The sequence below is a fragment of the Harpegnathos saltator genome, unplaced genomic scaffold (assembly GCF_003227715.2).
Source record: "Harpegnathos saltator strain DR-91 unplaced genomic scaffold, Hsal_v8.6 scaffold1, whole genome shotgun sequence".
Lineage (NCBI taxonomy): Eukaryota > Metazoa > Arthropoda > Insecta > Hymenoptera > Formicidae > Harpegnathos > Harpegnathos saltator.
Window position 1 is genome coordinate 1192611 of NW_020229872.1, and position 27235 is coordinate 1219845.

The 27235-nt window shown below is 38.3% G+C and overlaps 3 protein-coding genes across 3 annotated transcripts; 1 reads left to right on the forward strand and 2 right to left on the reverse strand.

Moving 5' to 3' along the window:
• Nucleotides 1–307: 307 nt before the first annotated feature.
• LOC105190430 (acyl-CoA Delta(11) desaturase) lies at nt 308–7409 on the reverse strand. The gene is made up of 5 exons (XM_011153192.2): nt 7165–7409; nt 5265–5395; nt 1481–1686; nt 1212–1397; nt 308–822 (listed from the first exon to the last, which is right to left on the reverse strand). Exons 1-5 carry the CDS (start codon nt 7376–7378, stop codon nt 501–503), a joined length of 1059 nt encoding a protein of 352 aa, XP_011151494.2. The 5' UTR covers nt 7379–7409; the 3' UTR covers nt 308–500.
• Nucleotides 7410–13311: 5902 nt separating this feature from the next.
• On the reverse strand, nt 13312–17619 carry LOC105190429 (acyl-CoA Delta(11) desaturase). Its single transcript, XM_011153191.1, has 6 exons — nt 17603–17619; nt 16524–16840; nt 15463–15593; nt 15170–15375; nt 14493–14678; nt 13312–14047 (listed from the first exon to the last, which is right to left on the reverse strand). The coding sequence occupies exons 2-6, from the start codon at nt 16786–16788 to the stop codon at nt 13762–13764; spliced, it is 1074 nt and encodes a 357-aa protein (XP_011151493.1). The 5' UTR covers nt 16789–16840; nt 17603–17619; the 3' UTR covers nt 13312–13761.
• Nucleotides 17620–20039: 2420 nt separating this feature from the next.
• On the forward strand, nt 20040–27206 carry LOC105190428 (uncharacterized). Its single transcript, XM_011153190.3, has 9 exons — nt 20040–20360; nt 20665–20849; nt 22188–22375; nt 22840–23229; nt 23645–23812; nt 24360–24586; nt 25083–25285; nt 25534–25799; nt 26265–27206. Exons 1-9 carry the CDS (start codon nt 20168–20170, stop codon nt 26917–26919), a joined length of 2475 nt encoding a protein of 824 aa, XP_011151492.2. The 5' UTR covers nt 20040–20167; the 3' UTR covers nt 26920–27206.
• Nucleotides 27207–27235: the final 29 nt, after the last annotated feature.

Below are 27235 nucleotides of genomic sequence, written 5' to 3' on the forward strand. Positions count from 1 at the left end.
ATTTGAATTCACTTATCTTCGTGATACAATTGGATTTCATCAAAATGTTACTACAACTTATTAATTTGGATCTTTTAGAAAATATATTGAAAACGGGAACCGAAAATTTCGCTTTTTATTTTTTCCTATTTTGGCCACGTTTAGCGATTTCTGCAACACTGTGAGCCGGCTCGATCCAGTCGCTCGTTTCCCCCTATCTCTCTCTCTCTCTCTCTCTCTCTCTCTCATTCTCTCTCTCTCTCTCTCTCTCTCATTCTCTCTCTCATTCTCTCTCTCATTCTCTCTCTCTCTCTCTCTCATTCTCTCTCTCTCTCTCTCTCTCTCTCTCTCTCTCTCTCTCTCTCTCTCTCTCTCTCTCTCTCTCTCTCTTTACTTCTTTCGCGAGAAAAATGTCTTGGAATCTGCATAAATAAAATAATCGAAATCTATGGCCCTTCTACCTTAAGCTAAAAAGTGTCTACATTATATCTGAGTCTCTCGCACGCGTGACGCATACTCTACTAATCCTTCGCGCTATTATACGTCACTATCATCTGGTTCCTTTCCTCCTGCGTCTGATCATTGTCACCCCAACCCCACAGATCATGGCTGCCGTCGCCGGTTTTCTCCACCCGCTTCCTCACCATATCCTCGGAAGTGCTCTTCAGATCGTATGCCCAGCCGATTTTCGCGAAGAAGTCGATGAACGCGGTTGTAATGTTGAATGAATAGTTGCCGTACTCGGCAGTCTTGTAGTCCCACGGGAAGACATGGTGATAATTGTGCCAGCCTTCGCCCGAGATCATTATAGCGACGCTTTTGTTCTGCGAAGCTTTGATGTACCTACGCACAAGGGAAAGAGAAAGCAGAATTTTAACGGAAGTGTCGCCGTGTCGTCTTCGTTGCTAAAGGGCAGGAGAAGTCTCTCGGTGCGAGGGAGAGCTGAGGAGGATTGAGAATATTCTTCAAATTGAGCGGATGACATACAGAAGAGCGTAAGCAATGTAAAGGCTACCCCCACACTCGAAAACGTAGGACTATGACGTTGAAGTTGCCGATTGTTATTCATTGATTGTTGCTCCAATCTTGCCCCTTACATTCTTTCTGTGCGCCAGCACTCAGGGAAGAACGAGCAGAGCAAAATTCGCTCCCCGGGCCGTGATCGATAAGGCAATCTCAAGTGTGATGATGAGTGTGCCTTTATCTAGCGCCATGAGTCTAGCTATACTAACTTGTCGTAAGGCTTGTTGCCGAAGAAATGAGCCGCCGAATTCACCAGCCACGTCACGTTCAGAGTGAAGATATAGCGGAGGATGGTGGGTATGAAGTAAGCGTTCGTCCAGGTCTCGTTCCAGCACACGACCGGAATCACAGTAGGCAGGATAAAGCACATCAGAGGCATCAGCAGGGCGTAATATCTGAAAAGAAGAATAATCCGTCCTGAAAATTCTACTCGACTCCTGTTTCTTTCTCTGTTCTTCAACCAAGGCTCAATACATACTTTTTCTGAAACACCAACATGGGATCGCTCTTGAGATCGCTTATGTCGATCGCCTTGCCTTTCTTCATGACCTCTGGGTGCTTCCTGCAAAGGAGCCAACCCATGTGCGAAAAGAAAAAACCCCTATTGGAATTATGCGGATCGGCGTCGGTATCGCTGTACTTGTGGTGGATCCTGTGATCTTTGGCCCAATCGATCACGGAGTTCTGCGTTTCACAAAATGTATCACTTGATGAAGACCTTCTTTTGACTTATAGATAGCGCATTTGTATTCCAAATCAGATTTTCCGATCGCGTAGGCGGACGTTTCCCTTAGTTAAGTTCCCTCTTAGCGTCAAACAGGTCTACTCGTTGGGATCCCGAAAGGGGCAAAAACAACGAGAATATTTACTCGTGCGCAATAAACGATGATCGATACGAACGAGAAAACAATACCCGACAGCAACGCTTTCGCGTTCACGAGGAGGAGGATATCTCCTCCTGACGACGCGGCATGGATATGCTGGATCGAGCTGTTTATCCATTTTCCATATTCGCAACCTTCGTAGTATCGCGATGTCGCGTTACGAGGTAACTTCTGCTAACTGCTAAATGCTAACTGAAGAAAAAATATCGTCTCGGCTAGCAAGATTGATTGACCGATCGATCGGTCGCAAGACTCTCAAGTTAAATATATCAATCTTTTAATGAATAAAGCGTCATAAAAAACATATTATGTATCTCCTAATCGTACGCAAAGAATATTTTCACGTGATATATTTATGCAAAAATCACTAATCACGTTATTTTTCTTCTAAAATAAAAATGAATTAATTGGATACCGCCAGGTTTAATAAGAGATGGATTTTTCAAGTGAACACTTAGATTTTATTATATATTATTATATATTATATATTATATAATATTATGCTTCATAACGAGAAAATTGCTTTTCTATTTACATTCATAGTCTCAGATGATTTGCTCCATCTTGTGAATGATTATCCCTTATCTCTTATTAAACCGACTGAGTCGGCATATTATTGCGTCCGTTCAAGGTTAACCGTTAAAAACTACCATCGAAGAAAATCACATTAACACGTGAATGCCGCGAAAGTCACCGATGATCGGGGCGACACTCGATTTGCCAATAGCGCCGTGAGGGTTATCGGTGGCCGGCGATTCTGAGCTTAATAAAAACTAATAAAATTCAATATTACCATCGTTATCACAACAACATAAAGAAACAAATGCATGAAAGAACACATGAAAATAGTTTTTTATTTATAATTTCGAAGGTGTTATATTCGCATGTTGCGATGTACTGTATTAAAACATGTCAAACAGAGGAAAGGCGAACCGGTGCAATCTGCGATCATATGTGGCGACTTTTGAGTGAGTACGATTTTTTGCGGTCGTTTTACCCCTTACGTGAGCATTTTTTTTTGTAGCATATTATATAAACTCGTCGAGTAGTGCTCACTTTTCTTGGGATTTTCTCCGTTTTATGGCGTGCTTTTCTTAGCGGAGTTACAATTTGTGTACTCACGTTCGAGGAAGCTCTTTGTACCAAATGCATTGCTAATTTTAAATCAATGCGGAAATCGGTAATTTTGATATTATTACGCGTTACATGCTTGAACATTTCTAGCGCATTCACCACACATGTATTTAGTAATAATTCTATCGTTAATTGTTTATGCCATTTTATAGTTTTTCGTAAAGGAGTACTGTAACTTCATTACTGTGTTTGATAAATTAATCGATTTTCCTGAATTATAATCTAAAATTATTGTTGGTTTCTCATACGAAAACGACTTTTTATGTACGGTTGTCGTCTCTGCTTAGTGGAGAGCATCAACACATCTCTCTTATCTTTCTACTTTAAGACTGTAATATTCTTATAGTAGTCCCATCTGGTTTTCCCTACCTATAAATTCTCCATGTTTTAATTTCTTAATTATTACATCCGGTGGATTTCTTCGTCGGTTCTTCCGTAAAGTTCCTACTAAATGTGTTTTTGCAGAAAGTAATTTTTCTACCAAATCAACGCTTGTATAAAAATTATCTGTACAGATAGTATGGCCTTTGCCCAATATTTCTTTACAAAGAGACATTACAATTTCAGCCGATTTGTTTCGACTGTATCTGCGTTTCTTTCTTTCCCAGTATATATTTGAAAAGAATATACTCTGCTCCACACAACATAATTTGAAAACTTTCATGCCATGTCCGTGGCGTTTCTGTTTATAAATACTGTCGAAATACTGTTCTTCCACGAAATCGCACCAATGATTCGTCTACGCACAATACTTCCTGGAGGCTATAATATTTCTTAAAATTGTTGTTCAATATATCGCTAATTACTCTAATTTTAGATAAACGATAATTAAGATCGGTTTCTTCATTATTACTAAAATGAATAAACCGTAAAAGTTTAAATCGGTTTCTCGATATCACTGTGGGGGGAAAGTTTTGTGCATATGCTTCATCTTTAGTCCAATACAAATGAATTTTGAGCAGTCTCACGAGCCCCATCCCCATAATCAATCCCAAAAAATATTTGTTTTCAGTGACATTAGTTTCATATCACTCATTTAGACGATACGATTGCTTTTGTGATATTATTTGTGCTGCATATTTGTTAGTTTGTTCCGAAATAATTTGGAATATTTCTTCAGTAACAAAGAAGTAATAAAAACTTTGTGGTTCAGCATAATTAAAAATTTCTGGATAATATGGATTGACTCCAGAAGGATTCAAAAATTTCATTTTAACTTGTTTGCCCCTGGGGATATGCCAGTCCATGTCGTACTCGCCTTTCTGTATGTAAGTTTCGCCGTCTTCATCCTCGGACTCACTACATGATTCGACGACGACGCACGGAGAATGAATGTATCAGGTCAAATTAACTGCTTGACGAACTGTTTGCTCACTGTTCGATAATCGACGGCATTTATGAGCAAGTAGTAAAAATGAGTGGTCGGATGAATCACTTGAAATATAATCTTCGTTTTCTGATATATTAATTGTAAGGCTATTGAAAAGTTAAATACAGAAAGTTAAATATAGAAAATGAAATGTAAAAACGGAATGTGGGAGTATAATGGATAACATTACTTGAAACTGTGACAGACACAATACGAATAAGGGAAATAAAATACGATCGAAACAATTGACGATTGTAAAAAATGAACGAAATGATAAAGCAAAATCGGAGAAACGCTTTACAACACCGCGGTGGTCACTGATGATCCCCAGTAAGATAAAAGCATAATAATATAGTTCACATTATCCACCGTAGATAACATTTTGCATTAGTATGTATCATATAACGAAAAACTAATTCCGGCGTCTGGGCCGGTCATGTAAAATTCGTCCGGCATTCAACTTGTTAATGCTGTCATAAATTTAATCTCGGTGTATACATCTTTTTTTATTTTAAAAGTAGAAAAGTCAAATAAATGCGATTAAACATTTTATTATTATTGAATATTAGATGAAAAATAGAGAAGATATTGTTCACAAATAAGCAGATAATTTAGCATTTAATAAAAACGGAACAAAATTGGCATGGAGTGAAATTTCACCAATGCAATGGTACCCATAGCCTTTAAGGATTAAGGACGTGTGTCCAGGCGTTGGCACTTTCATCGAACTACTCCAATCGGCCGAAATCTTCAATTTCGTGAGAGCGTTCGTAGAGTCGCAGCGTAGGCGCGAATCAGCCGATGAATTCGAGCTGCTATTCGAATCGCGATTTATTCGCTCCCGGTATCGCAACGCGACAGATCGTATTGCTTACCTGAAATGCTGTGGTGTTCAGAATCACGAGGAGCAAGCGAAGCGGCCACTTGGCCTTGTAGGATCTGTGCGACCATAGTCTGTGAGCCCCGGCTGTGATCCCAAAGCAGCTTATTTGGTACAAAAGGATTGCTACAATCGAGAAAATCACGACGCTACATGTGAAGCAGCGGGCTAGACGTATCGCGACTCCTACGTGACGATCGATCTCCGTCGAGTAGTTATCTCTAGGTGATTTGCTCCCAGCCTACGACGGAAATCTCGCGCGCATACACTTGTAGAAATTTCCTAGGATTTTGCCCAGATACAGCACAAATTCAGAGTTTAGAATTCCCAAAATAAGTAGTATCGTAAAGTTGCCTATCTAATCGCGATAACTACAAAGTAAAAATTCCATTCTTACCGCGAACGTAGATTTTTTTGTCGAGTATCCAAACAGGAATACTGTGGAAGAACTCGCACTTTTTTTCTTACATGGTAACGTATCGCGGTATACTTTTGTAATATCGGACAGGGATATCCATTCTTCCACCAACTACAATATTCGACAGAATAAAGAATCGAAAAAATAAAATTCTACGATAAATAAAATTTTGGTATAGAGAACAAAGATCAGAAGAGATATTCGGTAAGCTTTGGATTTCCATATCTAAAATTGCATATTTGAAACGTTTAAATATTGACTCTCAAATATTGACGATTGAATGATGATATACGCGAATATATCAAGCAGATATTTACATTAACCAGCGGCCCAATGCCAGAGTTCTTCTTTGCGCGTTCATACACTTCGATATCACGTATGCTTTGTTCATTTCTCAATTTCCTCGCGTGCCCTGAGCAATGCTTCAATTCGCCTTCATTCGCGAGAGTTTCAATAGCGCGTGACCAGGATGACGTAAACATTATGGAAACATTATGGAAATCAATCGACGTCCTGTTTGTAAAGTATTCAATCGTGATTTACTTTCCGCAGTTTTCCCGTTTGACCTTTGCGTTAAATGCATTTTCAATTTCGCTCCGAGCGCACAACACATCTTCACCGTTTCCAGCCGTATAAATTCAAGATCTTTGCACAACTCCTCGCAGGATCGTATGTGTACCGCTCGAGATTAACGATAACGATGTGTCTGCAAATGCCGGCACGTAACGATATAGGGTAAGTCCGAGATAGATGGGCATAGAGGATAGATGATCAATTGTTATAATTTTTAAACAACGCTGATCGGTCAGTTATAAGTTGGATGTACCACGAGTAAGTGTGTTTCATCCTGATGTCCAGAAACACTACTGTTGTGAGTAAATAAATGTTTTATGTTTCTAGTAACCTCCAAAATGTTTCACACGTCGGAAAAATACCTTGCGAATACGGTTTATTTTGAGTTACATTATTTTGAGACCTGGGCTTAAACGACTAAAAAACATTGTATTTAACCTAAAAATTCATTGCCGAGATGACGTATGCCCAACTATCCTTTGACATATTATCATCTAACCTGGATATCTGATCATCTATCCCTCACAGAATATTTTTAATGTTTCGTTATTATTGGCGTCCCATGAATTTTTTTTCACAAAAACTCTTCTGTACCTTAAGGCTCGTCTACATTAGCTGTAAGAGTAAGGCTGTAAGGCTGTAACGTAAGCTGTCAGCGAATGAAAATATTTCATTTCGTGTCTTGCAATCTTACAGCCTTACTCTTACAGCTAATGTAGACGAGCCTTGAAACATTATCCTCTACTGAACGTGTTAATATGTTGCTGGTCATTTATTGCATTAATACAGATGAGTTATTTGCAATTAAAAAAATTATGTCCATCTATCCCGGACTTACTCTACGTAACGTATCGTTTTCTCAAGATTATCCGCGATTATCCGAATATGACACGCAGCCACTCACCGAAAATGACGGTCACCAATTTGGCAGACGTGAACGCCAGGTATATCCCGTAGAGACTCGCGATATGCAGATACAAGAACAGCATCACATAACGCCAGATAATGTGGATGACATATTTGGGCTGTTCCTTCATCGTTTCGATCGATTGTTGTTCGGCCACGGTCTCCTCCTCGAAGAGCATTTCTGCCGGTACGCGGATTATATTCGACGTCATTCTTGCTTCTTGTCAGAGCCTATTAATAGAGAATGCAAACGATCTTCGAGAATAGAAACGGTCAGTCGTAGTATCAGTTTATAAAGGACCTCGACGAACGCGTCGAGTCGCTGCTGTAAATGTTTCTCCCCCTCGCTCCCCCCCCCTCTCTCTCTCTCTCTCTCTCTCTCTCTCTCTCTCTCTCTCTCTCTCTCTCTCTCTCTCTCTCTCTCTCTCTCTCTCTGTACCCCTTCCGACTACCACTTGTTCATTGACACGAAATGTTACTGTAAATATTAATGTTATTGTAACACGTGGATTGTCTTCGCACATCCTTTACATACTCTTTCTATTACATAGTCGTATGACATCCATCACATTCACTTGACCGTACATTCCGTATATATTCCGAATTTTAAATCGGAAAGTAAGTCTGATCGCCTGAATTATCTAAATATTTTATAAGTGGACTGCTAGTGGACTGTGACACGATAAATGACATCGTTGAACGTTGAAATGAAAATTTCTTCCTCAAACTCTGACGGTGATTGTGTAAAAATTTTAATATTAATATTGACTTGAAATGTAACTTTTAACTTAGCTCTTTTGCATTTTCATCATTCAATCAGGAACGCGCGTTATATTAACATTTTAACTTTATATCAGAAATTCGGAATTCAGAACTCTGCAAGAGAAAAGTTATATATCTTAACCATTTTATATACATATTAATATCGATAATTACAATTCATAAATATGATTATAAAATGTTACTTATTCTATCGACGTAGCAATTATTTTTCATTACCCGAATATATAAATATACCTGTATCGTTGCATTTTGATACGGATATAAACATAAAGTCTCGCTTGAAATAAGTTAAGCAATATAATATTTGTACTTTGATTGATCTTACGAAAATACTTTCTTCGATTCGGGAAACATGTGTTTTAAACAAAGTTGCAAACAAAGTTGTAAACAAAGTTAAAAATTATAGTAACTACATATATTTTCTGTTTAATTATTTCTGTTTAAAAAATAATTTTATATATTCAATCTATGATTGCGAATATAAAATGTGCGTTTCCCTGAAGGAAAACGTCTTGTTCTTTGGTACTGGGTAACTATTATCTTACTACAGAATATTATTTATAATAATTTCAATAATTATTTTGACAATAATTAACACGTTGATTGCCGTGCTAATAGCATGAAAGTTGAACCGATCATAACACATGTTATTTATTACATGAGGTAATGCTTCCCAGGGGAACAAGCCTTCCGGGGTAGATACAATATAATTTTTGGCATAGGCCAACGCAAAAATTTTAATAATTTATATTTTCGGAAGATCGATATTTTAAATCGGAGAGTAAGTCTGATCGCTTGAATTATCTGCATATTTTTGCCGAAAAAACAGGTGATGAAAGACATAACTATGCACAGTATGTATTATTTGGCATAAATATACCTCTCTCTCTCTCTCTTTCTCACTCACTTATTCAAAGAACGTGGAAGATGATCTTCCGCAAGAATTATACGCACACTATTTCGGTCACCGATGATCTTTAAGACAACGATATTTTCTTCTATCTGTTTCTAAAGAAGTAACTCGTTAATATATATATATATATATATATATATTATATATTATATAATATATTATATATATAATATATAATATATAATATAATATATATATATTATATATATAAATATATATATATATATATATGTGTGTGTGTGTGTGTATAAATGGTATGATATATAACTTTCCTCTTGCAAAGTTTAATATATTCTGAAGTTAAAATTTTAATATAACGTGCATTCCTGATTGAATGACGAAAATGCAAAAAAGCTCAATGAACAGTCATAATTCAAGTCAATATCAAGAGTATTAACATTTTTACATAGTCACTGTCAGGGTTAGAAGTTTTTCTTCGATAAAGGCGAAAACGCAAGCCAGGCAGCTGAAAATGTGAATAGTGTTTATGGTCCTGATACTGTAACAGCCAATCACGCGCAATTTTGGTTTCGTCGATTCCGTTCCGGTAATTTCGATGTCAAAGATGCATCACGCACTGGAAGGCCAATTGTCGAAAATATCGATAAAATCATGGACATTGTCGAGTCCGACCGTCATGTAAGCACTGTTTCGATTGCCCAAGAGCTAAAGATTGCACAAAAAACCGTTTGGAACCATTTGAATAAGGCTGGATATAAAAAGAAGCTCGATGTATGGGTGCCACACGAGTTAACGCAAAAAAACCTCATGGACCGAATTTCCATCTACGAATCGCTGCTGAATCGCAACAAAATCAACCCATTTCTGAAGCGGTTGATCACTGGTGATGAAAAGTGGATCACTTACGACACGAACGTCAAGCGAAAACGGTCGTGGTCGAATCGCGGTGAACCGGCGGAAACGGTGGCCAAGCCAGGATTGACGGCCAGGAAGGTTTTGCTGTGTGTTTGGTGGGATTGGCAGGGAATTATCTACTATGAGTTGCTCCCCTACGACAAAACTCTTAACTCGGAACTGTACTGTCAACAATTGGACCGTCTGAAGGAAGCAATCGCCCAGAAGCGGCCAGCTTTGGCCAATAGGAGAGGAATTGTGTTCCATCAGGCCAACACCAGGCCACACACATCGATAGTGACTCGCCAGAAGCTCCGGGAGCTTGGTTGGGAGGTTCTTATGCATCCACCTTATAGTCCGAACCTGGCACCAAGTGATTACCATCTGTTCCTGTCCATGGCGAACAATTTTGCTGGTGAAAAATTCGCTTCAAGAGAGACTTGTGAAAATCGACTGTCTCAATTTTTTGCCAATAGGGACGAGGGCTTCTATGAGAGAGGCATAATGAAATTACCTTCAAAATGGCAACAAGTTATCGAATAAAACGGCGCATATTTGACCTAAATCGGATCATTCTAACTATGGTAATTAAAGCCTTCAATTTCATGCAAAGATAATGGATTTCTTTTTACTACACCTGATATATATATATACCGGGTGTTTTAGATCACTTGGGTCACCTGACTTTTTCATTAACGCGATATTTTAGAGAAAAATATTTCAGACAAAAGTTGTAGGGTTTCAAAGGATCTATTGGAAATTTCAAAATCATCAACTTAACCTAATTCAAAGCGCTATTGGAACAATATATTCTTGAGACTAAATAGAGCAAAAAGGTTCAATATCATTTTTTCTTCTGACAAATAGTTAGCGAGATATCATGAGTTAAATATTCAAAAAGTTATCAAGTTTTCCTTCAATATCTCAAAAAATATTAGGTAAATAAAAAAATGTTTCAGACAAAAGTTGTTCAAACTAATTATTAGAAAAAGATGATGTAATAAAAAATTGGGATATCCATATAAGATTTTTATGTCAATTTTGACTGGACTTTTCAAGGTTATCCCAAGATCAAATTTCAAAATCATCAAATTAATAAAATTCAGGGCTCCCAAATTCATAGCGTTAGTAAATGGATCCTTTGAAGCTCTACAACTTTTGTTTGAAATATTTTTCTCTAAAATGTCGCGTTAACGAAAAAATCGGGTGACTCGGGTAGTCTGAAACACCCAGCATATATACTCAGTAAAAATATCGGTTTGCTCCTCTAACCCTGATAGTGACTACGTGAAAATGTTAATATTATTGATATTAACGTGAATTATGAATGATGATTTAGCTCTTTTGCATTTTCGTTATTCATTCAGGAAACGTACGTTATATTAAAATTTTAACTTCAGAATGTATTAAATTTTCCGAGAGGGAAGTTATATATCATAACCATTTTACATACATATTAATATTGATAATCGCAGCTCATAAATTTGATTATAAAATATTATTAGGAGTACAAATAAGTTTCCGCCGTTCGACAAAAGATGGCCCCACCAGAAGGTTATGTTGAAATTATCAGATGTAAAACGTAATATCGTAAGTTTGGACATCTATAACATAACCTTGAAGTATTAGTGACTCCGTATCAGCATCACAATTTTTTTCGTGCGAAAATGTCAAGTTTTGTGCCGAATAAGCGTCATTTGCGGGAACTTTTGATTTACTTCTTTAATTTGAAGAAATCTGCAGCTGAGGCGCATCGATTGCTTATAGAAACATGTGGTGAGACTGCTTTAAGTGAGAGAAGTTGTCATGAGTGGTTTCAAAAGTTTAAAAACGGTGAGTTTGACGTGGAAGGCAAAGAACATAGTGGAAGGCCGAAAGTGTACGAAGACACGGAATTGGAAACATTATTGGAGGAAGATCCGTGCCAAACGCAAGAAGAACTTGCACTTACATTAGAAGTGACTCAACAAGCAATTTCACATCGTTTAAAATCGTTGGGAATGATTCAACAACAAGGAAATTGGGTTCCATACGAACTGAAGCCGAGAGACGTTGAACGCCGATTTTGCACGTGTGAAATACTGCTTGCCAGGCATAAAAGAAAGGGTTTTTTGCATCCTATAGTCACTGGTGATGAAAAATGGATCCACTACGATAACCCAAAGAAGAGAAAATCATGGGGACTACCTGGCCATGCTTCAACATCGACAACCAAACCGAATATTCATGGAAAAAAACTCATGCTGTGTATTTGGTGGGATCAGCTTGGTGTCGTGTATTATGAGTGGCTCAAACCGAGCGAAACCATTACTGGAGCTCTCTACCGAACACAATTAATGAGATTTCCTTGAGCCGAGCACTCAAGGAAAAACGCGCCCATTACTACTCCAGACACGACAAAATTATTCTCCTACATGACAACGCTCGGCTACATGTTGCAAAACCGGCCAAAACCTATTTGGAAACACTTAATTGGGAAGTCCTACCCCACCCGTCGTATTCACCAGACATTGCCCCTCCGGTTATCACTTGTTCCGGTCGATGGCACATGGCCTGTTTAAGCAGCGCTTTACATCATATGAAGATACTAAAAATTGGGTCGATTCGTGGAGAGCCTCAAAAGATGAAGAGTTCTTCCGACGTGGTATCCGAATACTGCCAGAAAGATGGGAAAAAGTAGTGGCTAGTGATGGACAATACTTTGAATAAAACGTAATGTATCGTTCTTTCACAATAAATTTCTAATTTTTTATAGAAAACGGTGGAAACTTATTTGTACTCCTAATACTTATTAATTGCTACGTCGACGTAACATTTCGATGTGTTACCCTCGATGATATTTAAAACAACGATACTTTATTCTATCTGTATTTTAAAAAATGTAACTCGTTGATATAAATTTATAAATAATGAATAGTGGCACGCTAGTGATACGATAACAGACATTGACGAAGACTATGTCATGTCAAATATATAGATTTATCCCTTTATCCCTTTGCTCCTGATACTGACTATTTATAAATAGTCTATTTATATTAATAAATTGATTTATAAATACTAATTTATAAATATTCGCTGAATAATACGTCATTGACAATAAAAATATTAATATTATCAATATTTGTGATTATTTTAAATTAATTTACATACATCTCCATCACTCAATCAGAAATATTATAACTTCACGCACGCGCGATATAACTCTTCAAAAAAAGTTACGTATTTTATCCATTGTATAAATTAATTTTGATAGTTGCATCTCATAAACTTGATTGATAAAAACGACTTATGTCGCAACGTTGAGGGAATAATTTATGACTCTTTACAGTGCTCGCAGTCCGATTGTAGATATAATACGTGATGTGATTAAATTGATTAACATGTGATTCGTTACATCTGCGGTACATGTCACAAAATACAATATACATAAAGTCCATTGCAATACGATTCTTAACACTTCAGATAACCGTCAGATTAGTAAAGTCAATAATGGTAAATCTTGGTAATAATAGTGTGTATCTTTCACGTTTCAAATAAAGTCGTGTTAATCTAATTATTGCATCGTCTGAAATATATATGAAGTTAATACGATAATATTTTTGCGTTGTTTTATTTTATCTATCTTGTCATTTATTAATACTTATTAGCGTTACACAGATTATTTTATTTGAATCAAGAAAATCGCGGAAAATGGCGGTAACTATGCACTATCTTCTGCTTTGAGAATAACATTACACATCTATTGATTCCCTTGTCCGTACAACCAATCTTTTACATATATTTATTTATACTTTATATGAACTACATCTTATTACAGTTATTATTACTTTACTGCGATTAATGATTTTTCACCGTGATCACGATCATCGGTGCCTCACTCATTAATTTCGCATTTTCTCCGGATATGACATAACGTATTTTTTCACATGACATAAAATTGCGAGTAACTGCTGTAAGCTCTCGCTCTCTCAGTCGTGGTGATACTTTCAACGTCCAACTTTTCCTGCAGACTCTGTGGCCTCTTCGCGAGACTGAATAGTCCTTTCATTGCTCGATCTCGCTATTGGGGTACGCCATGGGATCCCACGTGTGATGACTGCCGTCGCCTCTCTTCATCACGACTGACATCACGAGCTCTCGTGACGGCTGCTTTAGGTCGTACGCCCAGCCCATTTTCGCGCAGAAGTCGATAAACATCGTCGTTATGTTCAGCATATAATCACCCAACTCGGCCGCTTTGTAGTCCCACGGGAATACATGATGGTAATTGTGCCAGCCCTCACCACATGAGAGAAAAGAGACCAGCCTGTTGTTAGTCGGATTGATGTACCTGTTGTTAAAAGTAACTTCTTTTAACGCTTTGCCTGCGGACGTTGTTTGAGAAAAACACGCTCTTGATAAACAGAAATAATTTATTTTTCGGAGCGAATGATCTTGCGCAACGTTAAAATGATGCAGGAATATGTTTCTTGAAGAAAATTGTTCTGACACTTTTCATAATTACACTTAGCCCACATTGAGTCAATTTCAATGTATCAACAATAGTAAGCCTTTACAATAGTCAGCCTTTACACGTGTGATACGTCCGCAGTCAATGTGTCAAAAATTATCTCTGAATTGTGTAAAGCTTCTTTCGTCGCTTGCTCTCACAGTAGTAAATGCACACGTAAATGCATCTTGCCAGCGTTCTGCTGCGGACACTTGGCTTTAAGCTCGCTCTTTAATTCTTGCTCATTTCAAACAATGCGTCTTACCAACGTAGACGAATTACTTACATGTCGTACGGCTTCGAGCCCCAGATGTGAGCCAGGCTATTGACGCTCCATGTGCAATTCAGACCGAACACGTAACGAAAGAACACCTGTATGCTAATTGCTCGGATCCAAGTTTCGTTCCACCCGTAAACCGGTACCATTATCGGTATCGCAAAGCAAAAGATCATTTTAAGTACCATGAAGTACCTGTCGACAGAGAATGTATGTAGTAAAATAATTAATCTAAATATATTGTTTGATTAATTAATTCACTGTAATTGACATTTCCGCTGACGATGACCACAATACACTTGTGGTCGGAACGTCTCAATAATAAAGTGACTTACACCTGTCTGTGCAATGTAACATAAATATCTGTAAATTAGATCTTGACTAGAAGTTGACTCTTGTATATATTTCATCCTTTCTTCTTATTTTATTTAGATCAGCGAATCTTTCTGATGTTCGATCTTTTTGTTCCACTGACACCGCACGTCGAAAAAATGTTCTATACCCGAGAAACCGATTGATGGTCAGGAAAATAACTGAGTAGTTAATTCGATCAATTATTTAGTTCGATAATTCAACAGTCGGATCTTGCTACTTCTCACACACGGAATTTAGGATGGCGATCGACAATTTTATCTTTTCTTCACTTCACTTCTCACTTTTTGTCTACTAGACACTAGTGAACTTACTTATCACCGAATATGACTACAGGATCCTCCAGGATATCGCTCATGTCCGTCTGACGACCTTTCTGGATCACCTCCGGATGCTTTTTTATCATCAGCCAACCCATGTGGGAGAAGAAGAAGCCGCGATTGCTATTGTGCGGATCCGCGTCCGTGTCTGTGTATTTGTGATGCACCCGATGATCTCGTACCCAATCGCTAATCTTGTTCTGAGAAAGGAGAACGTCGTACAAGAAGATTTTTCTCCTCATATTTTCCTACCTTAGTGATGATAAATTAAGCGATAATTTTCCTACCTGGCCAGCTATGGTGTAAAAAATGAGAAGTAGATATCGAAGAGGTAATTTTGCTTTGTAAGCGCGATGCGTCCAAAGACGATGAACACCAGCGGTGACACCAATCCCTTGCACTGCACCCAGGAAGACCGCTTTAAGCGAATTCAATAATCAGATTAAATAATATCATGTAAGTGTGTTTCTTGTTGTGTGCGTTTGCACTTCTCGATAGCCATACAATATAGTAATGATTGATTCTGTCATTTCAAAATGTTGTTAACTTGTTTATTTTACTAACACTCTTTTGTCTACTATTTTTTAACACTATTTTTTTATTTACAAGAACAAGCAATAAGGGTAGAATCAAGGCTGTCGAATAGTACAATCATAAGTATTACATATAAGTGCAAATAATTTAAAGAGACATTGAAAGAACATAAAATATGCACGGAAATTAATAAATTAGTAATATTTTTTATTCTTTTCTTTCACATTCTTTTTTTAGTTTTTGACAAACATCAGGCCATGCTTAGGTTTGTTATTTCTAGAATGATTTCTATACTGAAACCAAATGCTTCTCGTACTACGTAGAATGAATTATTTCAACGGCACGTGCCAGCCGCTGCTGTATTATTGACGCGACGCTTGTAACAAAACAGGAATCGTGCAAACGAAGACCTCGAGCTTGCCTGTTGTCAATCAGTCTTTATCGAAAGTTTCGTTTCAATTGCGTAAGCTCAATCGATCGACTTCCAATCAACGGTCGCCGTCGGTTCCAACAATCCTCCACATATAACGTCGACGTCCTTCATGAACGTGCGATAAAATTTTAACCAAATTAGTTTAAACGCGTTTGTTTTTGTAAAAATTACAAAAAAGTTGCATTTACAAGTGAGAAGTTTGAACAGAAAAGTGAGTGTCCTCTTAAGTGAAAAAAGAATCCATTTTTATCGCTCCGAGCGAAGAAGAATATTTTCAAGAAATTGAAGTCTCTTTATCCTTCATTCAGATATGCTTTGAAGGGATAAATTAATTAAGAAGTGAATTATTTAAATTCGGAGTGTTTTCCAGGGGATACTCACTCCAGAAGAACGTCGTGATGTTTCCAATCATGTTTATAGTGAACAAGCTGTAGAGTGTACCTAAATGAAGAATAGTTAACATCACAATATTCAACCACTTGAACTCGAAGCCCAACCATTTTTCAACTTTTTTACGAGTTTTATGTTCGTACTGCTCGCATTTTCTCTTGTCTATGGTCGCCGAAGTGAGCCGAAGATGATGCTTCCTTCGCAAATCTTCCTCGTCGTGTATTTCAAAATTCGAATCCCAAACGTTGGGTGTCATGTCCGTGCTCACCTTGTCCGTTGAATCGGAAATCGAATTCAGTTTTGCACCGCCTGTGTAACAGAACCGCAGACGATCGCCACTTTTTTCCTCTTGAAAATATTAAATTTAACAGGAAATTGCTCGAATCAATTTTAAAATTCACTTTATATATATATATATATATATATATTATACTATCCATTATATATTATACAAGAATATTCTTGCTCTTATCGATAACGGTGCTTCATCGTTCACTCAATTGAAAGTTACTAAACATTTCCTGTTGTATGCATTCGTTTCCTCATAAATATTAATTTACGAGATCGTTATTATGTGTTTTGTACAAGAAACTCTTCCGACATTCCACCTTATCTATTTTATGTGATTGTGTAAAATAAATTTTTGGTTTGTTTATGTGTACATAAAAGAGAACGTTATTATTATATTACATTATATTTATATAATCCAACTAGTTATAAAAAGTTCCAGTGTCACACGTATACGTGTGACACTGGTAGCAAATATTCGTATATTAACCTTTTATCTGTTGGATGATCCTGTTGGATTATATAAATATATCACAATAAATTTCAAAATTTTGATATATTACACATGTTGCTGATAGCAAAGATGTTAATCGAAAAAAAATAATATTTAAAAATAGCTATGAGAGACACAGGTAGTAGTGACAGCTTGGTATTTTACTTGCTTTTTGGCTTAATTTTTTAATTAGAATGAGACAAAAAGTTTGCCGCAATTGCGCATCAAGAATCAATGTTCATATAATTAATTGTATAGCAATTATAAATTATTCTTTTTAACATTCTTACTTTTTCTCTTCTTTCTTCTTTTTTTTCTTCTTCCTCTTCTTCTTCTTCTTCTTCTTCTTCTTCCTTTTCTTCTTTTTCTTCTTCTTCCTCTTTTTCTTCTTTTTTTATAACACTTGATGTTTTAGAGCTGTTATTTATATATTAATATATATTTAAGTGTATAATCACTGAATTATAGTATTTTCTTACAGATTTTATGTAACGTGTAAACAATTATCTTTTCTGCAAACGAAATGCAGACTGGAAATACTTCGAACCAAACAGTAAAAAAAAAACTCAAACGAAATATCAAGATACAAGACGTCTGTTGTATATAATGTTAATTGTTAAAAGGAGAAGCGACTGTCCCGTGAAAGAATATCGTACCGATTTATGCGCAAGACGATTTTATCTGACGGAAATGGAAAGAGCTCTTGTTCCTGAAATTTTAACCGGTATTCACGGCACGTTCGAATTACGTCGACTGCATCGACGTTTTCTTTTTCGGCCGAGGTTTGGCGCGCTTCCGTAAACCGCATCGTCAGCGCATTGCACCGCCATTAATGTACCATGTGCATGATACAGTAAATTAATATAATTCGGCATATGAGGAACACGCTTGCACGCTGAAGGCGTTGAAAAATATGATCGTTTCGTGAAATTCATGTTTGGATTATAGTGCTTAAGCAACACGAGTCACTGATATTGCTCTCAGGCCTTCTTTGACTGAAACTGTTTTCAGAAAGTAGATTCACAACAGAGTCATTCCAAGTCGAGTGACTTTTTAATATTTTAATTCATATAGAGTGAATTCTTTCGCTTCGAATCTTCAAGTGATATTATTTCATTTATTCTTACAATAGTACCAAGTGGAAATATTTTTATTATCGCTTCGAGTGAGATCTCGCTCGAAAATTCAGAAAAATAAAGATTAATAAAATAATAACAATAGTAACAATAATAATTCAGAATTTAAAAGTTTACAAGAATTTACGAGAAAATTTCAATATCCCGATAAAATTGTATTTCAAAGAATTGTCTCAGTATTCAGATTTTGGTATTAAAAATTTTTCAAGAGAATTTTCCCTACTTTTACATTTCGATACATTTCTTTGTTCGAGACAACGCGTATCCATTGAAAAAGTCAAGTTATATTAAAGAAAATTTACGCTCACATACCGATGACGAAAGAGAAGAAAAGAGAGAGCGAAAATCATCAAGTAAATTTCTATACAAGAAAGAAACCTATTTTTTTCACGAGCAATCTCCGGTATCTGGCTTGGAAATATTAATAGAATGTTCGTTGGGCAGCGTGTTCGGCTCAGTTTGGGATCATTTATCCACACATTTCTACTTTGTTCTCATTTCCCCCTACGGAGCCATTAGATTAATAACCACAATGCGCGAGTACGCACTTCATGCACGATTAATTTGCCTCCAGATAAGGATCTGTCCCGATCTCTATCTTCGGTGACATCAACGACGAGCCGAAACGGCTTGCCATGTTGAAACCGTCGGCAGTCGGCCGTGTGAAAACAAACCGGAGATCGGTGGAACCTGGTGGAATCTTCACATCGCATCGAGAAGACTGCCTTGCGAAGAAACGATCGATAGTGGCAGTGAGTAACATGACTGCCTGTTATTTTCGTTCCTTCCATCGTTGTGCCCGTCAACGTCAACCTTTTCTTCTTCTCATCGTCGAAAGTTCACCGCATTGTCGACATTGATATATCGACAGGCCGTGCGAGCGATAAATTAAGAATGTGATGAACTTCGACGAATATGTTGACCCTCCACCGTCATCGTAGTCACACGCGAAGCTTGCGTTCTGGCGATTGTTCGTTAATAGAACGAGACTTAGCCAACGTAACTTAGTTCGATCTTAATGTCGAAATAATATCAGTAGTATTAATGGTGATTCGCGATGAGCCGTTATCTTATCACTTGTCGCAAGCAACATAAGGAAGGAACTACTTACGAGCGGGATGAATTTTCCGATGAAATTTTCACAGAAATATATTTCTACTTAATTTCTTTTAATCGATTAAAATCGTCCACGCTGGGTTTATCATTCAGCAGTTCGGTTTCTTGACATTACAAAGATTTTGATGTATTTAAAATAAAATATATATAATAATTTTAATATTATATAATATGTAACTGATGTTTCTTGTAAAAAAAGATATTTTGAAATATTCCGTAAAATAATCGATTGGTGCATAATTATTACATATATTAATACATATGCAGTTGCAATGCCATAAATCACCAGTGACCTTGATGACTAACAATTAGATTTTATATTATCATCTTGATAAGAACATGCATGCACATTTATTTCCGGAAAATATAATGAGTGAATTAAAGATGTTACATACTCCAATGAGTCGATTTTTTACAAATTTCAACATATGTTTTGCTTTTATTTTGCTTTGTAGTGTGTGTGTGTGTGTGAGGTGCTATATGTTTATATAAAAATATTTATACTGCTTTATAACGCTCGGCGTCTGTGTAATTTGACATAATTTTTAAAACTCGTTGATAACATTCATACCCTTGGTGACTGTTCTCTCAAGTTAGGAGATATGATGATGTCGTCGGTTACATGTGATAAAGTAATGTTTGGACATTACCCAACCCTAATGGTGTTACTGGCGTTCCACGTGCCCGCCAAGACCTGCATTTTGCCGTCACCATTGACGCTGCAATTGATATTGGAGTATGCGGAATGGCGACTCTGGACCCAAGTGGTCCTCTTCGGTAACGTCAGTCCGTTCAGTGAGTATCATTGTCTGCAAAGCTGCTAAAAATTTACAAACCAAATAATATGTAAAGTTGCTTGCGTCAGGTAATTTTCGGACCTGTCCAAGTGCTTTGAAAAATGAAATACGCATTATTTTATTAAATTTTACTTTTTTTTTGCGAATTAGTAAAACATCAAAAGAATTTGAGGAGACACGTGAAAGGCCTTTCTACAAATCTTTTTCGCATGTATAATTTTACGTAATCGCATAAGTACGCGGAAAGTCGCATCGAATTTTTCGAGACCGACCCGATGATAATCTATTGGAAATGAATACAGATTGCGCGCTTAATTACGCCCGGCCGTTGATTGAGTGCCTAGGTGAGAAAGGTATCAGCGTGTCGTTGCAATCAGCGATGAACCCAAATATACCAGAATCGCTCATCGTCCGGACGCACCGTGTCGGATCGATCGTACTGCTGGACGAACTTAATCTGACGTCACCCGATAACGTTATTCAAATGGTATGATTTTTCAGCGTTAGGAATACAAACTGCCCGATAGCAATTCGCCGAAATTGAGGATCGCGAGGACACGCGACGATGCGCGTTTTCTAAAAAAAAAAGGAAAAGAAGAGAGATAGGGAAATCAATTGTTTCGATCGATCCAAGACTTTTTTATCACCGCAAAATATCACCTGCAATGCTCCCCCGATTTTTTTCACGTATGTCTGTAATCTTGTAAACATTATAAATCGTGTTGGACACGAGTGTATCGCGTCATAGAAATGGAGGACTTCAATTTCCGAGCGAGATAATTCCTAAGTGCGTAATAATGCTAATCAACTCGGACAATAATATTAATACATGTAGCTATGATGAAACGAATTTTCTGTGGCTCACTTAATTCTATACGAGGCAATATTATTAAACGATCTTGCGATATAAAGCATTGATAATTCTGATCATATCTCCGCTCTTTGTCCGCGTTCTTTCTGCCAAGAAGTTCTGATGAACTCTATAAATTAATTACAGCATTTATTATCGCATTCATACTTAAACTCATAACCTCGGACCCGACTACTATATTATTTTCACGAACTTTTGTATTGTTTTACGACAACTCAACCGTTGTTCGGAGGGTAACCTTGTAAAATATATAATCTATTTCTTTTTCTAAAACTAATATTGAAGCCGCGTGTGCGACTTTGTTAGCTTCTTAAATGTCATGGAATTTTTGCAAATTTATACATCCATAGCTTAGATGAACTGCGGAAGCATACATATGGGCTTTAAAATTTTTTTTCGGTGTATACTCAACACATATGCTATTGTTATCAACTTATCTCCTTACTTACAGTTATTTTTTGCTGTTTAATTTAACAGATTCCGTTTATGTAGCTCGATGACTTTATTTAAATATATTTACTTAAATATATAATTTAAATATTTAAATTTAAATTTGTATAATTTAAATTTCTACATACAGACAAAATATATAAATGTGCAAATCACTCTACAGAATGCAGTAATTAGTAGCGAAAGAGAGAGAGAGAAAGAAGACATCAAATATTATAGTTTGTTGAATATACAAAGAGCAAATTTGAAAAACTTGTCGCAATGTTTATTCTTAAAACATAACTTAAAGCATCGAGGAAGACAATGTATTAATTCTATCTATACAGGAAAAAGTAAAAAAATTGCAAATTTTAAGAAAAGAATTCTATATTTGTACATTTAATAATTCGATATTCAATAGCTATGGGATTTTAATTTTTCACTTATGGTCCAATTTCTTTTTACTCACGAATGCCAAAGTAAAGTCAATGTAATCGTCATCGGTTAACGATTATGTCTCAACAGGCTTCCCAAAAGTTGTTATTTAACTATTACGTCTCCTGGTTTCTGGTGACTACCAGAGACTCCGACTCCATCATTGACACAGTTCTTCGGGATTTGAATATCGGCATCGACAGCGACGTGGTCGTCGCCACTTCGCCATTGGAAAATGACGCAACAGCTTGGAAATATGCACAGAAATATTTAAACAAGTGAGTTACCAATTTTCAACGTTCTTATCTTGTACTCACTAAAACTTTCTTACAAATCTTTATTTCCCGATTTGTCTTAAAACAAAAAAATTAAAAAAAGAATTCACACAATTCTTCTATTTTCTATTTTCTACATATACTTTGAAAAAAAATCGGATCAGGCTGCTATATTTTTCAGGATTTTAGTGTTAGAACTTTTCGGGCTATTGTATGCTGTAAATAATTATAAAGAGATGATAGAAATTATCCTTTGCATTTTTGTCCAGGGAACGATCCTGCAAACTGTACATTTTTTACAGTTTATCTTTCGTTGTTCCCTTCTCTCGCAAGAGATGTATGAATAAAACGCAAGTTGCCTTTAGCACCAATTTATTTCGCAATATCGTTTCTTTGTTCACGAATATTGTGAATACATCAACAGCGTCGACCGGTGCAATATTACAACGATTAAATGATTTTCTCAGGACGTGTCTATCTTTTCGGCGTTACGGTAATCGCTTCGTGTTCCTGGGGCCGCCAGAGCGACGCAGCGCCGAAAATGCCACGAGCAATCTGAGCTATGTTATCTTGGAGAACCGCACGGTGTCTTTTTACATGGTACACACGTACAAGATACGCAACTCCGACAACACGAGTCTCGTCACACGGTACCTCGGCTTCTGGAATCCGGGAGCTCACACCCTCAAGCTGCCGGTCAGCGTGAAACTGAGAGACGACTTCAACGGCCTTCCCATAGTCTTCGGCGTGTTGAACGGCACTAACGATGGGCAAACGGACCTCATAGAGGCGGAAGCAAATGACATCGCGCCGCTTTTAGATTTGGCCTCTTTCATCGCCAATAATGTGAACGCTAGGTATAACTGATCTTCACCGAACCTGTGCTCTTGGACTGTCTTCTTGGAACTTGGAAGTTTGCGAACGCTGCGTAGTTGTGGATATCTTTCTGGAAGAATCATTGTTCCCACTCTAAGATAAATTTATTTGTATCTCTCGATACAATGTACACTTGTTGTTGTAATAATTTTGTCATTACCCGCGTTATTCATTATTTTCACAACTTTCTACGTATCCGAGACTAGTGCGCATTTTTTGTCTATTAAATCCAAGACTCTCGATTTTATAAGATGTTGTGATCCTTGATCAGCAAATATCTTAAGAACGATAATGCCGGCGGACGTATTCCGAAACGAAATTTCTAAAATTGAATCCGCATAGAAAAACCTCTCCTCTTCCCCCTCTCTCTTTGAATCTCTCTCGATCTCTCCGCAGCATCGAATTGGTGCCGTACGAGAAGCTCGGTATATTAACCAACAAAGTATGGAGCCACCTTCTCGGCGACGTCGTCTCGGGTACCGTCGACATTGGTCTGGGCTACATCACCATCAGCGAGGAGCGTCTAGGGGAGATGGCGTTCAGTCACCCTCTGATACGTTACATGTCAGTAAGAACCACCTTGGCCGGTATTCATAGTCGGATTTTATATTTAAGACCGTCTTAAGTTCACCTTCAGATGCTGTACAAATTATTTTATTGGCTATTGAATATCTGAAAGTGAACTTAAGACGGTCTTAAATATAAGACCTGACTATGAATACCGGCCCTTCTGTGACAAATCAATGAACCGATCGAGCAACTGCCTACTCAACCCATCTCATGTCCCATCCTTCCTTGTAGATTTTTATGCAACGTACGTTTGTTTGTCCTCTTTGTACGGTTGTTGTGTCCTCTTTTGAAGATTTTTTATTTTAGCCATCCCGTTCTGGACCGCGGTGGTTCCTATAGGAGCCACTAACAAATTCGAAAACTCTACGCGACATGATGATTACGCACATATATATATATATATATATATAAATTTTCCGCGAAAAAAATTGCAAATTTTAAAGGAAAAAAGCCAGTCCTCTAAAGATTAATATTCACGAATATTAGGATATCCTAGCGAAATATGCGTTTTCGCGGTTCACCGAATATTCTGCGTGCACAGGAGGAACATCTATTATCATCCGCTGGAGTCCGGCACGATGAGGGACATATTCCTGCAGCCGTTCAACAACCGACTCCTCGGCTGTGTCGCCGCGACGTACCTCATGCTGCTGATCGCGATGGCGACGGTGATTTACGCCGCCAAGACGGTGCTGCACAACGAGGACGAGAAGCACGTCGGTATCGGGGAGGCCGCGCTCTGGTGCATCAGTATCATGTGCATGCAAGGTTTCTCTTGCGCTCGTTAATTAAAATCGCGGGTCGCTCGTTACCTCTCGGACTAAATACCCATTAACGCTAAACGTCTACTAATCGCTTGCAACGATTCCCAAAGATTGCCCCAAAGAGTGCGAGCAAACGCAACTGCACGTAGTCGATCATAAGCCTGAATTAATCTTATTGTTTTCTAGTAACAATGAAACGATGTTGGAAAGGACGTTGTACTTTCGCGAGCTTTACGTCCGCGTTGCTGTGGTCACAAGTCTCAATTGATCTTATTTATTAATAAAAACAGAATCCTAAGAAAACAGACGTGCTTTCGCGAGAAGACAAGGTCTGACTTGTCAATTTCATTATTTTCAAATTTCAAATAATTTTTTATATTAATAATAACGCGAGAGACTTAAAAATCTCTGAGGAATTGTCTCCGAAGTATGCAAATCGAGTTGCGGTGAATACTTTAATTTCATGACTGTTCAGCTAGATCGTGAGATGCAACTTGCAGGGTCACCGTGGATACCGCGAACTCCGTCCGGCAAGACCCTGATGCTGTTCAATCTGATGTTCACGCTCGTCATGTACAACGCCTACGCCGGATTCATTACGTCCATATTGTCGGTGCAGGCCAGTGGGATCAAATCGATCACCGACCTGCTCTTTAATAACTTCAGGCTGGGCTACAGCGTCGCCGACGACGAGTACATAAGAGTACGAGAAATTCTCGTCATTTATCGTTTTATCATTCTCACCGTCATATCTCACCGCATTTTGTAGCTTCCACGTCTTTCGTGTCGTCGAACAAGCGTCCGGCGGACCAAAATCTATAATGACCGACAAGAAAGAACAGATTCGCTGTTGCAACTAGTTTAGCAAATCTGCAGCCGTGCACTGGAAGAAGGAAAAAAGTTGATCTCTCCCTGAAGGTTACTTATGTTATGTTCGCGTATTTCTTTCAGAACGTAAACGACAGTCATCTGCGTCAACTGTACATAAAGGCGTTCAACAGCCGCGAGTCTCGCCTGGAGACGACGACCGGCCTCATGAAAGCTGTTCATAGTCGCTACGGATTCTTCGTGAGCGCGACTCTGGCGCGACGCGCCCTTGAGACCACCCTGATACAGGAGCGATGTACCCTGAAGGAGTTGTCGTTGCCGCAAACCTTCACGTTAGTCGCTCTTCCTATGGCCAACAGTTGCCCGTACAAGAAAATCATCAACCTCAAGTGCGTACATGGAATGACGAACGTAGGAACTTATTGAAAATAAGAAGAAGCAACAGTTGATTTCCTCCTAATAACTCATATATAAATCTTGTCTCTAGATGGTGTGATTAAACATAATTTATACTCATAGAAAGAAAAAAAGAAAAATTCACGAAAAGAAAAAAAAGAAAATAATCTTAAATGGAAGGAAAGCAAGAAGCAAAACAACAGTTCCACTAAAAATCATGAGCTGCCGCAAACATTAAAAATAACATTAACATGGACGATTTCACATGATTTACATGAAATATATATATATATAGAATTTTGTGCTAATTTTAATTAGAACGACTTCCGCGCCAAAATTGGCTGTCGGCCTTCGTCGGTCAATTTTATACTTGTTCTTCCCTCAACAACTAGCTGTATTGCGACGGCAAAATAATATTTACAATAACAGTCCTGCACGCTTCCGCGTATTGTTCGCAGCATACTGCGCATATACGAGCACGGCGTCCTGGACAGGATAGCGCAACAGATGCTGCCGCCGATGCCGCACTGCGCGGTGCTGACGACCTTCAACAGCGCGCGGCTCGCCGACGTCTACTCGGCCTTCTTCGTCCTTACGGCGGGCCTCCTCATGGCGCTCACCTTCGGCATCCTCGAGCGGATGTGGAACAAGCGCAGGCAGATGAGGGAGACAATCGTGCGCAGCATCCGCCAGCACCACCTTATATCGCACCTTCACTTCCATCAGCACCACCATCATCATCACCGTCCATCACCCGTTCGCGACCGACATCACCGGGTGGATCCTCGTACGAATCCTCGCCCCGATCCTCGCGAGGATCACGTCTCTCCTGTTGAACACGCGGCAGGCAAGAGCGACCCAGCTTACCTAGCCGCGTTGCGAAAGCAAGCGCACCAGGTGGCTTTCGTCGGCTTCGCGAAGGGCCAGTCCGACGACAGTCCGGAGAGACCGAAGAACTCGAGGGCCGACCCCTCGCGTTTCCAAGTGCGACGACGGTCCAAGAGGGCCGGCCGGGCCTCCCTCTCGGACTTGTCCAGACGGAAGGTCAAGCCGGGCGACAGGACCTTGAACACCGAGGCCGCCGCACAGGACCTCTTCCCGTTCCGCAATTAAACGCTCGGTCGTTCGTTGTTGTGGCTGTTTCACGAATCCTGACATCGAATGTATACATTAACGCAATCGCGACCTTGGCTGCTTGCGACACAATATTTACGCTTCCGTGTGGTTCGTCGGCTCGTTACACACACACGTCGCGTAACCGTCGTCGCGACTTTCGCGGTGGATTTCGACTCGTCGCGAACGAGGTTTACCAGAGCCGTGTAACCGATAAGTATGTATATGTGTGTGTATAATAATAAATTAAATTAATTTAAATAATGAGATGCTGTCGAATGATAACAATAAAGTATAGTAATAAATTATGGTAATG